The sequence below is a fragment of the Dryobates pubescens genome, chromosome 14, assembly GCF_014839835.1.
Source record: "Dryobates pubescens isolate bDryPub1 chromosome 14, bDryPub1.pri, whole genome shotgun sequence".
NCBI classification, from domain to species: domain Eukaryota; kingdom Metazoa; phylum Chordata; class Aves; order Piciformes; family Picidae; genus Dryobates; species Dryobates pubescens.
The window spans coordinates 4,950,722-4,968,430 of NC_071625.1; the positions used below are offsets into that span (position 1 = coordinate 4,950,722).

Consider the following 17,709-nt stretch of genomic DNA (forward strand, 5'->3'; position numbering starts at 1 on the left):
GAATAGAAATAGGAATAGGAATAGGAATAGAATAGAATAGAATAGAATAGAATAGAATAGAATAGACCAGGTTGGAAGAGACCCTCAAGATCATCGTGGCCAACCTATCATCCAACACCACCTAATTAACTAAACCATGCAACCAAGCACCCTATCAAGTCTCCTCCTGAACACCTCCAGTGATGGTGACTCCACCACCTCCTCGGGCAGCCCATTCCAATGGGCAATCACTCTCTCTGTGTAAAACTTCCTCCTAACCTCCAGCCTAAACCTCCCCAGGCGCTGCCTGAGACTGTGCCCTCTTGTTCTGGTGCTGGTTGCCTGGGAGAAGAGACCAACCTCTGCCTGTCTACAACCTTTCTTAAGGTAGTTGTAGAGAGCAGTAAGGTCACCCTTATGCATCTCTGAAAAGCTGACCCACACAAGCTCGCAGAATTCCTAACCAGCACATTCCTTGTGCAGAGCAGGGTGCTGAGACACAGCAGTGCTTCTGCGTCACACAAACCTGGTCTGACAAAATAGGCAGAGGCTGCTGCTGAGCTCCACTGAAGCTGGGACTCAGTCTTTGTTCTGTCAGGCAGCCCTAGCTGCTTCTGAATAATTTCCATCTGACGTCTTGTGCATTTATGCTAAGCTCTCATCATAATCATAATCACAGGCTGCAGAGGCAGACCAAAATCCACATCTACTTGCTGTGTCTATGAGGAGACTCAGCAGCCGTATTTAGGCACCCAAATATACGTGGCTTGATTCCTGAAGTGCTGAGCACCTCCAAATCCCACTGAAATCAGCTGAAGCTGTTTGCACCTATTAAAAGTTCTTTACAATGAGAGTGGTAAAATAGTGGCACAGGTTGCCCAGGGATGTGGTTGAGACCCTGTCCCTGGAGGCGCTCAAAATCAGACCCGATGTGGGCAGCCTTGATCTACTTGGAAGCATCCCTGCTGACTGCAGGAGGGTTGGACAAGACCTTTGAGGGTCCCTTCCAACCCAGTGCAATCTGTGAACCCTTGAATTCTACTGCATATTAAATGAGCACATAAAAAACCTGGTGGTTTTACCTTGGTTAAAGTGGGGTTACATGTTAAGCAGCAACACAGCTCTGTGGAGTTGGACAACGGTACGCATTTCCTTGCAATGTAGTGTTTTCACTTGTGTGTTACCAGCACATGGGAAAAAAGATAAAGGAGTGTTTCACATGCCAATGAATCTGGAAGTCAGTATGGACAGGTAGTAACCCAGATTTCCCTCAGTGTCATTTTCTGCTTGTAAAGCAGACTCTTGAATTGGTAAATACTAGCAATATTCTTAACGGTAATTGATACATTCAGGAAGAGGGAATAGTCAGAAATAGGAGAAGCAAAGATTGGCAGCAGTTCTGGTATCATAGCAAAGAGGTAATACAACTGATCTCTCTGTTTGCAACCTCAAATGATTTCCATAACTTGTTTATAAGCCTCCATTATACTACAATACCCCTTTTACAGCACAGAATTCCTCAAAGAAATTCTAACAGACAGGTTCAAAGACAGTAAATCATCACCTGAAATAAAAAGGGTAATGTCAAGGTTTAATTGAGCAGACAAGATGTACTTTTCATCTGAAAACAGACAATGAATCCTCCTTTGTGAGTGCCTCCAAGTTGAGTGACACCACCTTTGACTGATGGGTCATACAAATGTCATTTAAAAAATGGTATTTGGATTCCAGGAAGATTTTCCTTGTGATCGATGAAAATTAAACTGCCTCTGCAACCCTGCTGACTTCTTCCATGCTTTCCAATGTACACCATCACCTTTCCTGACCCATTCCTCTGCTTTCTTGTTTCTTCCAACTTCACCTCTGTGAAACTACGATGGCTCAAAGCAATACTTTTTTTTTATGTTCCCATATACCTGGTGGCTCACTGGCAGCCTGAGAATGCAGTCAGGAATGCAACAATCTTAGGGCAAATAGGTTGGCATAAGGCAGTGTCCTCAATGTGGATATTGTGGATTTCTGGCTTTCAACTATGTCAGCAGGCCTTACCCCCAAGTACCATGGTAACTACTGCTGGGAACAAAATAGTTTCACAGAGGTAGGCTTATCCCCCTTTTTTCTTTATCACCTGACTCTATCCTTCCCTTTCCATCTCACCCCAGCTAAAAAATGTCTCTGCTTTCCATACCTAAAAATACATGATGCAGGCAGGACTATTAAAGCTATAAATTCAATCCTAAAAATGTTGAGATTGGAATGTGCCTCTTTTCTTGATCTTCTCCACCTGCACTCCACCCAGGACCTGTATTTGGTGAGCTAAAAGGATGTGCCAGTCTCGCTCCTTCAGATGACCAGATCCTGAAGGAATGCTGCCAGGTGTATCTGCCCTCCTCTTTCTTTGCAGAATCACAGAATCATACAAGGTACTGGGTTGGAAGAGACCTCTAAAGGTGGTCTAGTCTAACTCCCAAGCAGTGCCTACATTGTTTGAAGCAGGAGGGAAAAACAACTGGCAACTCCCTAATCTGGAAAGTGTAATACAACTAAAAGAGGGACAGCAATAAATATTGTTTGCTTGGTTTTAAATTGCCTGCTTATTTGGGATGGATAAACTGACCAGGTTCAGAGGTAACATCTTCTTGAAGCTTCTTTAGTACCATGAAAGCTAGGGATGAAAGCTAGGGATTTCTGTCAATCTCAATCAATGAAGTTTCAAAGCTTTCAATCCAGATTTACTGATACCCTTCACTGGTCTATAGAGAGACTCCCCTAGTTACACACACTATCACAGCAAATGATTTTTAGACTCACAGAACCATAGATTCACATTTTCAAGAACACTGACTTAATCATGACAAAGAGCAAGCTCCTTAGAAAGGCACTGCTGGTCCTTAAATGCCAGTTTTAAAGTTCAGCATAAAATAATTAACAGATTGAAAATGTCAGCTGAAGAAGAGACCATAACAGTGAGGTTATTTCAAGACTGTGTAAGTAACCAGAGGAGTTACCTCCCATCTCAGTGCATGCAGTGCTGCTGATAACCTGAAGCTTTGTTACTTGCAGGTTTATTTCTGAAGTATGAAGATGAGGACTTGATAGTTTTTCCTCAGATTAACAACTATCTTTATATATGACAGCCCTGAATTGCTATTGGATTTCCAACACTGAGACACTGAGAAACATAAAAAATCCTCTGACATATAAAAGGTTAAAATAAAATCAAATTGGAGGCCACATCATGGCTATGAGACATAAGGTAAAGACCAGTAACATTTCAGGGTACACCTGTTTTTCACTACTAGCAACAGATTATACTGTAGATGGGAAAAAGATAGATGCTTTATTCAAAATACAGTAGTTGCAAAGTATTTTATTGAAGTCAGCATACAAAAGATTTTTGAAGGCTATTTCTCAATTGGTTATTTCTAAATATTGATGAAAAATTAGTGGTTCATTTCCAGGCATCTCCACTGTACAGTTACATACTTTTAAGAGCCTTTTGTTTTTCTAATCATTGCTTCCATTATATCCCACTGCTCCTTGGTAACCTAATAAAAGGGGGGAAAAAAAAAACCAAAACCAGTTTTATTAGAATTTCATATAATTACACACCTTTGTTTGAATGTAAAGTAGCAAGCAAGGAATTTCATACCTTCCTCAAATCATTAAATTCTCCTGCCATAGAAACAAATTCTCCACCATCCATTCTGATAACCTGGAAAAAAGCAAAAGCGAGGCATTTAATAATAGGGAGGGTTCTGTAGCACTCCCTTATTTATGAACTGTTAAAGTAGTTTGTATCAATTTGGATTAGAAAAAAAATCAATCACATCCCAAAGCTCTTTTTAAAGGTACTAACCACTATACAGCATAATTAAAAGGTTAATAATCCATAAGTTCATAGAATGGTTTTGGGTTGGAAGGAACCTTGAAGATCGTCTAGTTCCAACCCCCCTAACATAGGTAGTGACATCTTCCACTAGACCAGGTTGCTCAAGGCCTCATCCAATCTGGCCTTGGACACCACCAGGGACAGGGCATCCATGACCTTCCCAGGCAACCTGTTCCTGTGTCTCACTGCCCTTATTGTAAGACTTCCTAATTTCCAGTCTAAATCTGCCCTCCTCAAGCTTCAATCCATTCCCTCTCATCCTATCACTTGTAGAAAGTCCCTTTCTGGCTGTCTTGTAGGCCACTTTCAGGTACTGGCAGGCTGCTACAAGGACTCATGGAAGACTTCTTTTCCCCGGGCTGCAGAGCTCTATTTCTCTCAGCCTGTCCCTAAAGGGGAGGTGCTGCAGCCTTCTTACCATCTTCTGAACCCAGAATGGTCCAGAACACTTGGGGAAAATGTCTAAGTAACAGGTTTTGTTTCCTTCCTGGAACTAGGGCTAAAAAAACCATCAGCAGGTTAACTGTACAAACAAGATCAGCCAAAACTCACTGCTCCATTAACCCAGCTAGCATAGTCACTGCAGAGATAGGCAGCAAGATTTGCAATTTCTTCTACAGTTCCCAAACGTCCACAGGGAATCCTCTCCATCATCTTCTTCTCAAATGCACCTGTTGGGTCAAGGCGGCTAAAGGCACCCTGAGAATTAAAGAGTAACACAGAAGAATAAATACATTTAAAATGATATAACTACATCAGAAATTAAAGTGCTACAGAGAATCATAGAATCAATAAGGTTGGAAAAGACCTCAAAGATCATCAAGTCCAACCTGTCACCCAAGATGTTACTAATCACAAACAATATGGAAGTTAACATTTGTGAGTAAACTGTTTACACCCTGTCTGTCAGTAAGATGAAAAAAGCAAGCAGGAAACAGAAAGTATTTTATCCCTGTTGCACTGATAGGCATCTGCTGAGCATGAAGTGCTGGAATTTAACCCCTCTGGGAGAGTCACCCACCATCTATCTATGAAAAACAAAAAGGGGTTAACAGTCTTTTGTTTCCCAAATGTTTAAAGAAATAAGCAGGACTCAAAGCTGCTGCACTAACTGCAGCAGAAACAAGGAGGGGGTGGGAAATGAGAAGAGGTGGGGAAAGGAAAGAAATAAATTACATGAAGAATAAGTAAAACTTAAAAAAACCCAAAACAAGCTCAGTTAATTGCAGCAATGGCTAGAACTAAAGTAAGTCACTGGAAGTTTAGTACCTGAAAAGCTTAGAATGGCATGGGAAATAGAAGAGGGTTTTTTTGTTCTTCCTGGCTCCTCCACAAGGAAACAACTTTCTAAGGCAAACCCAGAAATGTGTTAGTAACATTTATGTTAAGTTACTGAAATGACAGAGTTAAAGGTAGACTTTAAGTGCACACACCATTTAAATCCTCCACTGCCGTTGTTTTTTCATGCCAGTTTGTAAGATTATGTCCTGGGTAGGGCATTGTACTTGTTACATGTTTCCCTTCTCCCATCATGACTCACAACAAGGCTTTTTGAAGACAGGGATGCAACACCTAAGGCAGGAAGCCTCCATTTTGCAATACGCTAAGTAAAGGGAAGTCTGTCTGAGAAGGCTTTCAGGAAGATTTTAACTTGGAACCAGTATTAAGAACAGAGAGTGTCTCAAGTGGGAGATGCACTACTAGTTGAAATTAAAACCATTAATGGGAGGTAGCAATATTCATGTTTAAAGCAGCTAACATGCCCAAAACTATGAGAATCTGTAAATCAGTGATACCATGGCATCACAGAGCGGATGCCAAAAGTTTATATGGGTTCAAAAAGGAATAGGACAAACTAATGGAAGAAAACCAATCTGTTAAGATTACAACATGAAAAGATAGCAACTGTATCAAACCCCCTGGGCCACAGGCTGCTGGGGGTGGAGATGTAAAGAAATGTCATTTAATGTTTTCCTTCTATTCTTGCCGTGCACAAGACATGGAAGACTTCTGGCCTGATCCAGTAACATTGCTTCGACAATCTTATAACCCTGCCAATACTGCCACTTAGCTTTCCTTACAGTTAAAAAAAAGGCAAAACTGCACTCCTATCCCCAAAACAGCAGCAAAACCAACTGCTAAATATTTTATAGGTAGTGGTATTACCATTATTAGCTGTTACTGCTCATAACTGTAATATTTTGAATCAATCTGAAATGGATCCTCCTCTTTCCTCTTGCAGGACTGCTTGCTTTTTCCTTCCTGCTCCAGCTGGTCTGGATTACTTCCTTCAAACCCTCCAATCCTCCTTTTCATGCATATCAAACCTTCACATTTCCTTGGTGACTTAGTTTTTCTCTTTTTAGTTGTGTGATTTTCAACAAAACTAGTGAGATTCTGTTCTCATATACCTAAAAGAGATACTGAAGTTTTGGAATTGATGAAGTCAGCAATTCAAGCAGAAACAGGCACTTTCGCTCCACCAAGTGTAAGAACACTTGACAAACTAGGCACATGCAATTGCTAACAATCAATATTAAATATTTTGATATATCATTTCTTTGAAACACTAAAAGAAGTTTGATTTGGATTAGTGTAATAGAAGAAGCAGTGGCATGCTTCAGAAGTGGGTAAATTCTGTTCTACAGAAGAACTGAGAGGCAGCGTGTTCAATATTCCAGCAAAGTCTTGACTACCAAGGAAATCATACCTGAAGTTACCAGTGACAGAAAAGGTTAGACCGTCTTAAAGTCAAGTCAGTACTACAAAGCATTTTCAAGGCTGCTTCACATCATACTATGTACCTTTGTTTTTATTGGACCTGGTTGAATCACATTGAATCTCATGCCATATTTACCCCATTCGGCCGCAAGAGACCTAAAATTTCAGTAACAGAATGCATCAATATTTTAAATGCTGTATTCTAATCAGTCTATTCAGCAAAAATAGCATTTCAAACTGAATCAATGCTGTAAATGCTAGAGCCTGCTGAAAAGGTTGGGGTTTTTTCTTAACAAAAACATTTCGGAGAAGAAAACAAAAATAAATCACATTCACAAACCATGGCATACTGATTGAAAGGATACATCATGGATAAAGCAACATTCAGGAGCAAGCCTTTCTCCCTTGCACCTCTTGCAGATGATTTGAGCACCTAAACTCCTTGGCAAAGAACTGTTAGGCTTCCATCTCTCTCTGGTAATTTAGACTATTTCACAAGTAAACACCTCTAACATTTTCAATATCTCTCTCACACCAGATGCTTTGAGGTAACACAAACCAGGTTATATTCTAAAATGGGACCAGAAGAATAATTTTTGCTTTATGGCAGCATTTTCTCTGCATAAGCTGCACTTCAGGTGGATCATCTGCTACGGTGAATGAATTTGCTGGGCCATGAAGTCTCTCGAAAGTGCACACTTCAGTTACAGCTCTACAGAACAGAAATCAAGGCCATCACTCATTCCCTCATCATTTTCTGGATAAAGAATTCTGGTTGCTAAAAGGCTGCCAAGCTATTCAATTCCTTCTGCCAAAGTGAAGGGGAGGATCTATTCGCTACGAAGGACTGTACTACAGTAATGATAATAGAAAAGCCTTTGTTTGTCGAGTAACATGGATACATCACATGATAATGTTCTCAATTAAGTGTAACTGCAGATCTTAATTTAAAACAGTGGTAGGAAACACATTTCTTTATCAAACTAGATAGGTGAAGCAACAGTATACTCAAATACAAGTGTGCTTTCCTGAGACAAAAGTGGAAGGCACTACAGACCTCAAACATTTCCCCAAATGAACTGTCTTCAAGGGCTGGCTTGCCTCGGAGAATGCAAGAGCATCCTGATTATCAGAACTCTGTAACTGACATTATATTTGCTTGGATACTGGAGGCAGGAAGGTTCTCTTATTATACAGGAGGACTATACCAACTAGCTCCATTTTCATAGCCCAGCTAGGATATCTCAAGGGTGTGAAAAGCAGTAACATATTTTGCTAGATTACTCACTTGCTCATTGCTTCTACACCAGCTTTTGCAGAGGCACTCGGCAACACAAATCCTGAACCACTCTCTGCATAAACTGTTGTTATAGCTAGGAATGCTGCTCCTGGAAGTTGAAAAAACATTTTAAAAACCCCCAACAAACCCACACTAAACAAACAATAAATGCAAGAAGATCAAACTCTGAATTTAAGATAAGAGCAACCTCGGGGTAGAAAAGTTTGCAGCTCAAGTGCTGAGGATGGCATTTTCTCCTGGATGTAAAAAGGTATTTAAAAAATCAAGTCTTGGAAGATCTGCTTTCAAGTCCTTTTATTTCTATTCCATCTTTCCCATAAATGTTAAAGAGCTGCTCTGTATAAATGTAAATAACTACTGATTAGGTTCCAAAGGTCTAAATCCTCTGACTTCTACTGATAATGAATTTATACGTGCAAATCAGTCTCACTGGAGTGAAGGCTAAGATCTTGGTTTCTTTTTAGAACCCAGGTAATTTGCCTTGATTTCATCAGTTCTTAGCTGAAAAAGAAAAATCCAAAACCAAATCAGCTTTAACAATTAGGTTTGACATAATGTTGAAATGACACAGGGCTTGAGTTAATGTTTATGCAGTAAAGAGTTTTGATAAGAAATTTTCAGAAGGTTCTTCTGCAGTAGAGCTTGTGACAAAGTTAACCTTTGTAACTTTTTCCATTATCAACACAACAAACTGTATTATAAAAAGATGATTTTCTTTCACTATGTTGTAGTAAAAGACTTGTGGAAACCATTAGGGAAAATAATGGAAAGTGCAACTGTTTACTGCATCTTTCTTTTATAAAAGCCTGGAGAGTCTGACCAATGACTAGCCTGAACTTACTCCAAGTGGGAAATGGAGGACAAGGGCCCACAATTTCACTACTTACGCCACAGTAACTAAAATAACTGTGCTACTTACAGTATTTTAAACATAATTTAATTGGAATAGCTACCCAAGGGATATTTCTACAACAATGTACATTACTGGTAGGATGTACGTCAAGCTGAACTAGAGACTCAGCTAGAAAAATAAAATCACAGTAATGTTACACAAGAGAAACTCAAGTGAACCACAAGCGAGGACTGAGGGAAATGTCAACAGAAACTATGGACCCTGTTTATAGAAATGGAGTCCATAGTGAGAAACACTTTGAAAAGAAGTATTAGAGGTCAAAAACCACAGAGCAACTCTGAAATGATTTCCATTTGATTGCTCATTAAACATTCTGCAGAATTAAACCACAGAATTTTTAGAATACAGGTGAGCTGTGTGAACCCACCACAGAAACATGACTGACTGATAAATTTATAGCTTTGAAGTTTGAAGTACACTGCAGGCACAAGATTTTTTTTATGTCTAAAGCCTCTATTCATAAAATGGACAGTATCTAAACAATTAACTCCTCTTATTTTGCAAAACTGTAGTGCACAAATAAATAATGTGCTAGCAGATTATAAATGCCTTTTAAACACCACTACAAACTTCAGAGTCTAAACCCAGAGCATTTTAATTATTTATTAAATTAGGTTTACTGTAGGTCATGCTGCAGACCTAAAGATGTGCCAAGGTTCTAGTAACTGTCAGAAGTACGTCATGCTCACAGGCTGCTCTAGAATACCTGCACTGGGGCAGTATCTCCATCGCTTTGGAAGCTTAAGGTGTCTGCTCAAATGGAAAAATCCAAGCAAATGAAAAGAAAATAAAGTTGGGGAATGAGAGGACAACCAGTAGGTACATTTGATTTACTTGCAAAATCATGTCTTAAAGAAAGCCTTAAATAAAAAGTCTTTACTTACAGACAGAATTCCCTGGAAAGAAGGCAAGCAATAGCAAAAGAAATTCATGTGTTTGGGAAGCTTAGAAATGAAAGGAAGAGACAAGGCTAAGATAAATGACTACTGGATTTTGCTGCATTTGAAGGTGGAAGCATTCAATAGCAGCAGAGACAAAGGCATTTTAAAGTCATATTTCATATTACTCTAGGGAGACACCGTATGCTTCTGAAAGGCCATAAAGCAAACTGTTACCATGGCTTGCTATAATGATACAGTAAATCAGAGCTGGGGATGGGTTTTAAATGAGGGAATATCAGCACTAGAATGGTGGAAATTATTTTGTCATGTGCAGCTAAAATATATGTGGGAAATACTTTGTCAACTGACCAAAACCTATACACGCTTAGTGAAACAACATTAACTTTATAGTGTCATCATCTAACGGTATAAATCCACTTGGTACTTTTTGGAGACAAGTTCTAAAGAAATTCAGCTAAATCAGGAGTTTAGAAAAATACAATGCAAATACAAATGTTTTATTTTAACAGTGCCTGTACCCAGAAAACAGAATTCATAAGTGAGGGCACACTGAAAACCATACTATACCTCACTGCTTTTAAATGCTATTTGAGATTACAACATGCTGATCTAAAACTAAGCTTAATGCTTTTCAGTTCATAACTAGAAGATTACGTAAAATAAAAGCAGTTCTTTGTATATTATTTATAAAACTAAATATTAATTATTAATTAAACATTATTATTATTTGTTAATTAACTATGATTAATAATATTATTTATAAAACTAAAGATATAGAAGGGCAAATATTATCTTTCCCTTAAAGACAATAATCTGGTTAAGTAAATCTTTGGCTCAATCAATCAATGAAATACTACTGAACTACTGACGAACTACTACTAAGACTTATACTTGGAAAAACAAAACCTAATCCTGATTTGAATTTCAAAATTATCTTTCAAATTATCTCAAAGGTAATATTCTCTACTGCTCTTAGTCAAATACCACAGCTGTGAATTTTGTTTAAGTGTGGAAGGAAAATTCAAAGCGATATCTGACCTGCTGTTCATTTAAATGAATGCCACATAGTCACTTGCTCAGTGAAACTAACAGAGATATAGAAGACTCAAAGTCTGTGCTTTAAAGAACTCTTATTTTTCACATTTTAGCTCTGCAATCACATTTTCATTCTCAACCTCGTGGCCTTTGAGTCCAATTTAACAGCAGATTTTACAGTGAAACAATTGCTAGCCAGCTCTACCATGTGAAATTTAAGCACAGCTTTATGAAACAAAGTTTCTCCCTAGAAAAGAGTGTAAAAAAACGGTGTTTCTTTTCAAACTCTCAAAACTAGCTATAAAAATAGTAAGGCAATGAGAGAGTAAGTAGTAATATTGTGTCACAATGTTTTTGTGCCTTTTATCTTAAGATACCTTTTTGTGCTTTAATGAGCTCCTTTCCAACTTCCAGAGTTACAAAAGCAGTACCGTTAAGCACAATATCAGTTATTGTCTTCCATGCATTTGGAGAAAGTCGTTCAGAAGGGGAAATAAAGTTTCCAGCTGCGTTGTTTATCACAATCTGAAACACATGGAGGAAAACCTAAGAGTTAACTAAAAACTAGTCCTGAGAGGAAAGCAAAGAATTTACATGGAACTTCTGAAGTGTTTCCAAGGAGAAAAGTAAAAACACTCATCAAATGAGGAATGGGGGTGGGGCAGAGAAAGACAAGAAGGAAATAATCCCTCAGAAATTTTAACATATGCAGCACAGATATGTATCAGTAACAGAAAATGAACTGTATTTCCAAACTGCTGTGGTTAAAAGTCTAGTACTGAGGACTGCAAATGCAGGGGGAGATTTAAGTTGCTATTTTCTGTAGTGTCTCAAGTGCATCCTAACAAAAAAGTGTGTTCCTACCAAGTTCCAAGGTCACATATCTTGCTTAATGTAATGGATGCACACAAATAAAACCAAAAGTAGTTTGAGTAACTTGATGACTGTAGTCTGGATTATGTGACTGTTGCATAACAGGATGTCTAATCAGTCCTGACAAAGAGAACATTATGATTTAGTGGACTACAAGCAACTGGTACAAGACTTTATTGGAACAGATCTGTCATTTATTGCCTTTCTACAAACAATAATTAGGCAGGGGATACTTTTGATAGATCATCTGCTTGGCCCTGGAAGCTAACAAGTTAGATAAATTTTCTAAGGGGACTAAGCATCACATAAAAAGCCTTTAAGACAAAACTTATGGGGATGGATCCTGTGTATTTAATAATAATAAAACATGCTAAAGCAATATAATGGAGAGTTACTTGTGGAATAGTAACTACATTCAAGTAGATTTGCAAATAAAACAAAGTCTATGGCCTGAAGAACTTTTGAGCTAAATTAAGACATCAGAATTTTTAATAACAGAACATAGCACATATTGCGTGGATGTGAAACAAATAAAATACAACAGACATAAATTATACTAATAGATGGCAAATACAATTTACAGACCTCCCTACAATTTGAATAAAAAAATGAAGTAAAATCCAAACACCTCAAGATATTGAGGAGGTTACTTAAATCACTGAATAAATATAGCCAAGGCACAGCAATAGAATTAGTGCACTAAAGCATGCACGATACAATCTTTAAGTTATGTAGCTATACATGACTGCCAAAACAATCCATATAACAAAAAAATGACTGCTTCCTAATTGGGAGTAACAGTCTTGGGGATGGAATGGACAGAATAAAGTTAGATGTAATGTGATGCTGCCATTAATGTCAGCCTTTCAGATCTCACCTCACACGCACAGTGGCAGTCACATTCTGGCTTGCAGCATTCGTAAACTAACGTGTCATGTCTGTCACTGTGAGAAAAACTAGACAAAAATAACTGAATATTCAGACTCTGAAGTCTCTCTTAATTAAACAGAGCATGTGGAATTAAATAGAAAGGAAATGCTTGTAAAGAACAAGTCATAGGCAATATTTACTTAGAAAATTACTGGTGCACTTAAAATGTAATCTATAGGAAGAAGCCTCTTCCCTCTCTGCAGACACATAAAACCAGAAGATGTGCTCTGGCCAAAAACTGCAGTAACTAGTAATCAAAATAATACCCAAAGTATGTTGTCTACAAATCAGCACAGTGAGCTGTCTTATTTTATAGCACTGTTACAGCATACAGCTGTGAGAAATAATTCCTCCACTTCTTACCACTACTAGAATTCAGTAACATGGCACAAGAATTCAGAATTCACTTCTATGTGCACAGGAAGCTATTGGTGAATGCAAAGTGTCTACACTTACAGGGATGGCAGTTTTAAATCCACAGTAAACAGTTTAAATCCCACATCAATGGTAACACCCTTATAACTATCAGCTAGAAGAATCTGAGTTGTTTCTCTCATGATTAAATGAATTTGGTTCCTATTATTGCTCAGACTTGACCAGACCATCTCCTCAAAGCAACAGCCTGATGTGAAGAGTTCAGTATCTTAGTGTATTTATTTCAGCTCTCTAGAAGTTACAAACTATTACAAAACAGATGCTTAGCTTGACTGAAGGTATTTCTTTCTTGACTTCCTAAGAATTTAGTTATCAAGTTGGAACCTCTTTGTGTATTTTAAAAAGCTAAGCAAGGGCCAAAGATGATGTTTATGATTACTTCTATTTCTAAGTTGTGAAACATTCTGTTAACAAGCAACAGTACCAGTAAGCTAAGTCATCTTTTTAGGAAGATTTAAGGACAATATTCTGTTCACTTAATTCATTCAAAGAATCCCATCGAAATTAACCCGCTGTTTACAAAGAGACTGGTAATCCTTTGAATAAGGATAACAATGTTTTGTCTATTCAGCTGCTAAGTACTTTAAGAACCACAGGAAAAGAATAAGCAGTCTAACTGTGTCTTTAAGTACAGCCACATCTCTAAGGTGTCTTTAGATTTCATTAACTTTCTCCATCCCTTTCTCAGTACTGAAGGTTGAAACCCTTTTCACAACACTTACATTAGGATGTCCTGCCACTTGGATTGCTTCAGTAACAGCATTCTTTACTGAATTTGGATCTCTCACATCACACTGGATGGCATGAACCTGTAAAATGATGGAAAAGCAGCTGTAAGAGTTTAAAACTGTATCACTCATAAATTAAACAAGCCCACGGAAGCACCTATAACCATTTAAAGTACAACAGCACATTCACAATTCTGTATAAATTTACCTTATTCCCTGTTTTAGAAGAAATTTCTTCAGCAGTTCCTTTCAATACATCAAGCTTTCTAGAAAGAAGTACACTGTGTCACTACATTTCAATTAAATGCAATTACAATTCAGATTAATAAAACCTGGGGATTCTTTTTTCTGAGCAATTATCAGCTAAACCTTAAGACACCACTTCATATGTATGTGTGCATGTCTGGTTCTGATATTCACAAAAAGTGAGCTTTAAGTCAAAAACTCTATTTAGCCACTAACTTTATAAAAGAAAATGTTTAAATCAAGGTAATTTCTGGTCACTGCCACTTCAAAGCAACTCAGAAGTTACTACAATACAAGACTATCTTAAGTTAACCAAATACAGTAAGCTACAAAAAATACTTTGTGAGCACATAATCATAACAAACTTAGAGTCTACTCTATGAGTATTTTAGAAGGGACACACAAATTCAATGTAAAACTAAATAACTAAACCACTACTTGGAAAAATGCCACAACACTTTTGTTTATTTTGATTAAAAAGGAGATTGTTTTTCTAGTCTTCACTGTACTGCTACTGACGAGAGCTGTATAAAGACCACTCTCATCAAGGGAAAAATCAAGGCTTTAAAGTTGTAAGAATTAAGAGGAACAGCATTCATTCTTTACTGCAATTCAAATCTGTATCAGCAACACATAATGCATTCAAAGAGTTCAGCAATGGCCATTTCAATTCTGTGTTCTCTTTTAGGCTTTAGCTGAATTGCTGTCTAATATTCTGGGTTGTTTATTTTGATGCTGCATGTCATGCTAATGACTCTAGTTTATCTCTTCCTACTGCTGTTTAAACCATTAGACACTTGCAGATGGATCTGAAAGCTTCTGGTATTTACAATATGACATTACAATTTAAAAGTGCACTGCAATGGAGTAAATATAATAAATGTATCCATCTTATGGAGAAGAAAGCAGGCTCCATTCTGAAGACGAAAACAGATCTGGTCAGCATTCAGTACTGAATGAAAGTCTCGAAGTTATTCAGCTAATATTTACCGGCTTGCTATAACACAGGTGGCACCTAAGCTGGACAAAGTTGTAGTCATTGCTTTGCCAATCCCAGTACCTCCACCAGTTACCAAGGCCACTTTCCCTTGAAAACTATTCGGTGGCAACATCACTTTTTGAAGAGGTGAAAAGAACGTGGCTTGCGGTGCACTGCCGTCTTGATACAGCACATTTGTCCCGTGGCTGAAAAACTGCAAGAAAAGAAGTGGCAAGTCATCTTGTTCTCAAGTCTGCAGGATGAGATTTTTTCCTTGTGGCAGTGGAGGCAACAACCACAGCTGCTGTCATCAACTGAACGTAAGAACAATTAAGATTGTATGACACCAAAATGCAAGGACCTTCACAGCAATGCCAATACCAGACTAGAAAAGCACCTGAGCTATTTTCATTCCACTGAAACTAGAATCAGAGAACCACGGAACACTAGGCGTTGGAAGGGCCCTCCAGAGAACATCAAGTTCAACCTTCCTGCAAATCAGGACCACTTAGAGCAGGTCACACAGGAAGGTGTCCAGGCAGGCTTTGAAGAAGCATTGGAAAAATACCTTTAATAATGATTTTTGATGACGGTTAGCTACTCTTGTGCTTGTTACTTTTACTCATGTGGGGAAAACCATCACCAACTACAGACTCCCAGCAGGATTTGGAATTCAGACTCAGGCATGTAAGGAGGAAATTTTTCACTGTGAGGGTGGTGAGACACTGAAATAGATTTCTGAGAGCCTGTGGATGCCCTATCCCTGGAACTGTGCAAGGCCAGGCTGGATAGGGCTTTGAGCAAGCTGTCCTAGTGGAAGGTGTCCCTGCCCATGGCAGGGAGGTTGGAACTAGATGTCATCTTTAAGGTACCTTGCAACTCAAACCACTCTTTGATTTTATGATTCTTAGTGGTAGCTGAATAATCTGTACACGCCACAGCTGCAATGCCCTGGGATGGGAGACTCACAGAGCTTCAAGCTGGCCTGAGAAAGTATACATGTGAATCTTTGTGTGGTAATACATTTGTGAATGGGTGGCACAGGTGAAAACAGAATAAACATGGAATTGCACTGACAACTGAATAGAGCTCATTTTCCAAAGAAATTATGAAACAAATACCAGGGGTGAAGAAGAGTTGTGTGCACTATGTAGAACAAAATGAAGAAAGTGAAGCTCAGACTAATGCTAGAATCATCACAAAAGTCAAGCAGCATAGCCAGTCCTACAGCATTTATAGCAAATGTGTACTTTAGAGACTCTTTCTTGAACTTCAGACTATTCTGTGTTCTCACAGATTAAAAAAATATAAATAAATCAAACAGTCCAAATGGAAGATCCAAATATTATCACATTTTTCTGAAATAAAATTCTACAGATGAGATCCGCACTAGATGTCTGTAAATTACTGTTGGTTATTGGTTCTTGTTTTAATTCTCCCAACAAATAAAATGTGCTTATTTTAATGGAGTATCAAACCTCTAGGAAAGGTGTGTGAAGATCCACTTTCATACTAGTGCCCTATTAATCTCTCTTCAGCTATGCAGGGAGAGTCTCCCTTCAGCTCATGGCAGAGACTGCAAATCGAGACAGCGTTTGGACTCCCTTTTTTTTCCAGTATAAGGAGATAACCAGAGACAATCACTATACAATGACTGTCCCTCAACAGATGCTGTTAGTAACAGGCATAGCCCACTCCTCTTTTGAGGAGTGCACATTGTAGTGCATGACTTTGCTATCGGGATCAAGGCGCCATAGCAATGCCAGTACAGCCTGTACCGAAATGCGAGAGAAACCGGGGCTGCACTGCGCTAGGGCTGGGGACCCCTCGGACGTGCCGGGGTGCACAGGCCGCACCGCTGCGAGAGCTCCGGGGCAGACAGGGTTATGTCCACCCTCGAAACGTCTCGACTATTTCCCTGTCTCACTAAACCGCAGAGTCCAGGGCCCCAACTCAAGCCTTGGGCGTTTCTCGACACCACTTCGGTAACAGCGAGAGGTCTTTGGCTGCAGCTACGAGGGCACGGGGGGGAGGAGCTCGGCGGGCAGCATCGTCGGCACAGAGCCGCCGTACCCTGTGACGGGTCAAGGGCGCTCAGCAGCCGCGGGGCAGCGGGGCAGAAGGTCGCGGAGCTCCGCCGAAGCACCGGCAGACTGCCCTCGGTCCCACCTGAGCAAGGAGCGCCTTACCCGCCCGGTGCCAGAGAAGCAGGCCGCGGCACCGCCACGGACAGTACAGCGACCCAGCCGCACCACCACTGCCGCCATCTTTCCCTCGCCAAGAGGTCAGAGGTAGCGGGGGCCGGGCTGCGCGCCTGCTCCGTAGCCGGGGTCAGCGTCCGCCCCGTGGCGGGAGGCGGTCGGGCGCCGTGTTGCACGGTGGTCACCGCTACCTGGTCAGCAGGGGGGCGGCTGCTCCTGCAGCACGACATCGGAGTTCCAGTAGTGTCAGCATCTCGGACCTCCGACAGCCGTCCCGGTGCTTTGCCTTGCACTGCCACCGCCCTGGGGCAGCGAGGGACAAATTGTGCTCGGTTTAGGTTATACATTTCCCTAGGTTGGCTTTTCTTACTTCCAATTTGTTTATTCAGTGTTGTTTAGAGCACGTTAACTGTTTTGGTTTTGCTTCATGGGAGCCAAACCCGAGCATGGATGTGTGCTCTGTATCCTTAGCGTGGCTCCTTTCAAATCAGCTTGCCAGTATCTTGTGCTGGCCAAACTAAATTTCAGAAAATGTTTTTCAGCAGCTTTGATTGATAAGGTGCAATTCCTGTACC

General features: G+C 39.6%; 1 protein-coding gene across 1 annotated transcript; it reads right to left on the minus strand.

Annotated features, from left to right (window-relative positions):
• Window positions 1-3,329: 3,329 nt before the first annotated feature.
• DECR1 (2,4-dienoyl-CoA reductase 1) lies at window positions 3,330-17,206 on the minus strand. Its single transcript, XM_054167448.1, has 10 exons — window positions 17,123-17,206; window positions 14,945-15,147; window positions 13,917-13,974; window positions 13,703-13,789; window positions 11,120-11,267; window positions 7,881-7,980; window positions 6,676-6,748; window positions 4,424-4,570; window positions 3,632-3,694; window positions 3,330-3,527 (listed from the first exon to the last, which is right to left on the minus strand). Exons 1-10 carry the CDS (start codon window positions 17,198-17,200, stop codon window positions 3,468-3,470), a joined length of 1,017 nt encoding a protein of 338 aa, XP_054023423.1. The 5' UTR covers window positions 17,201-17,206; the 3' UTR covers window positions 3,330-3,467.
• Between the last annotated feature and the right edge of the window lie 503 nt (window positions 17,207-17,709).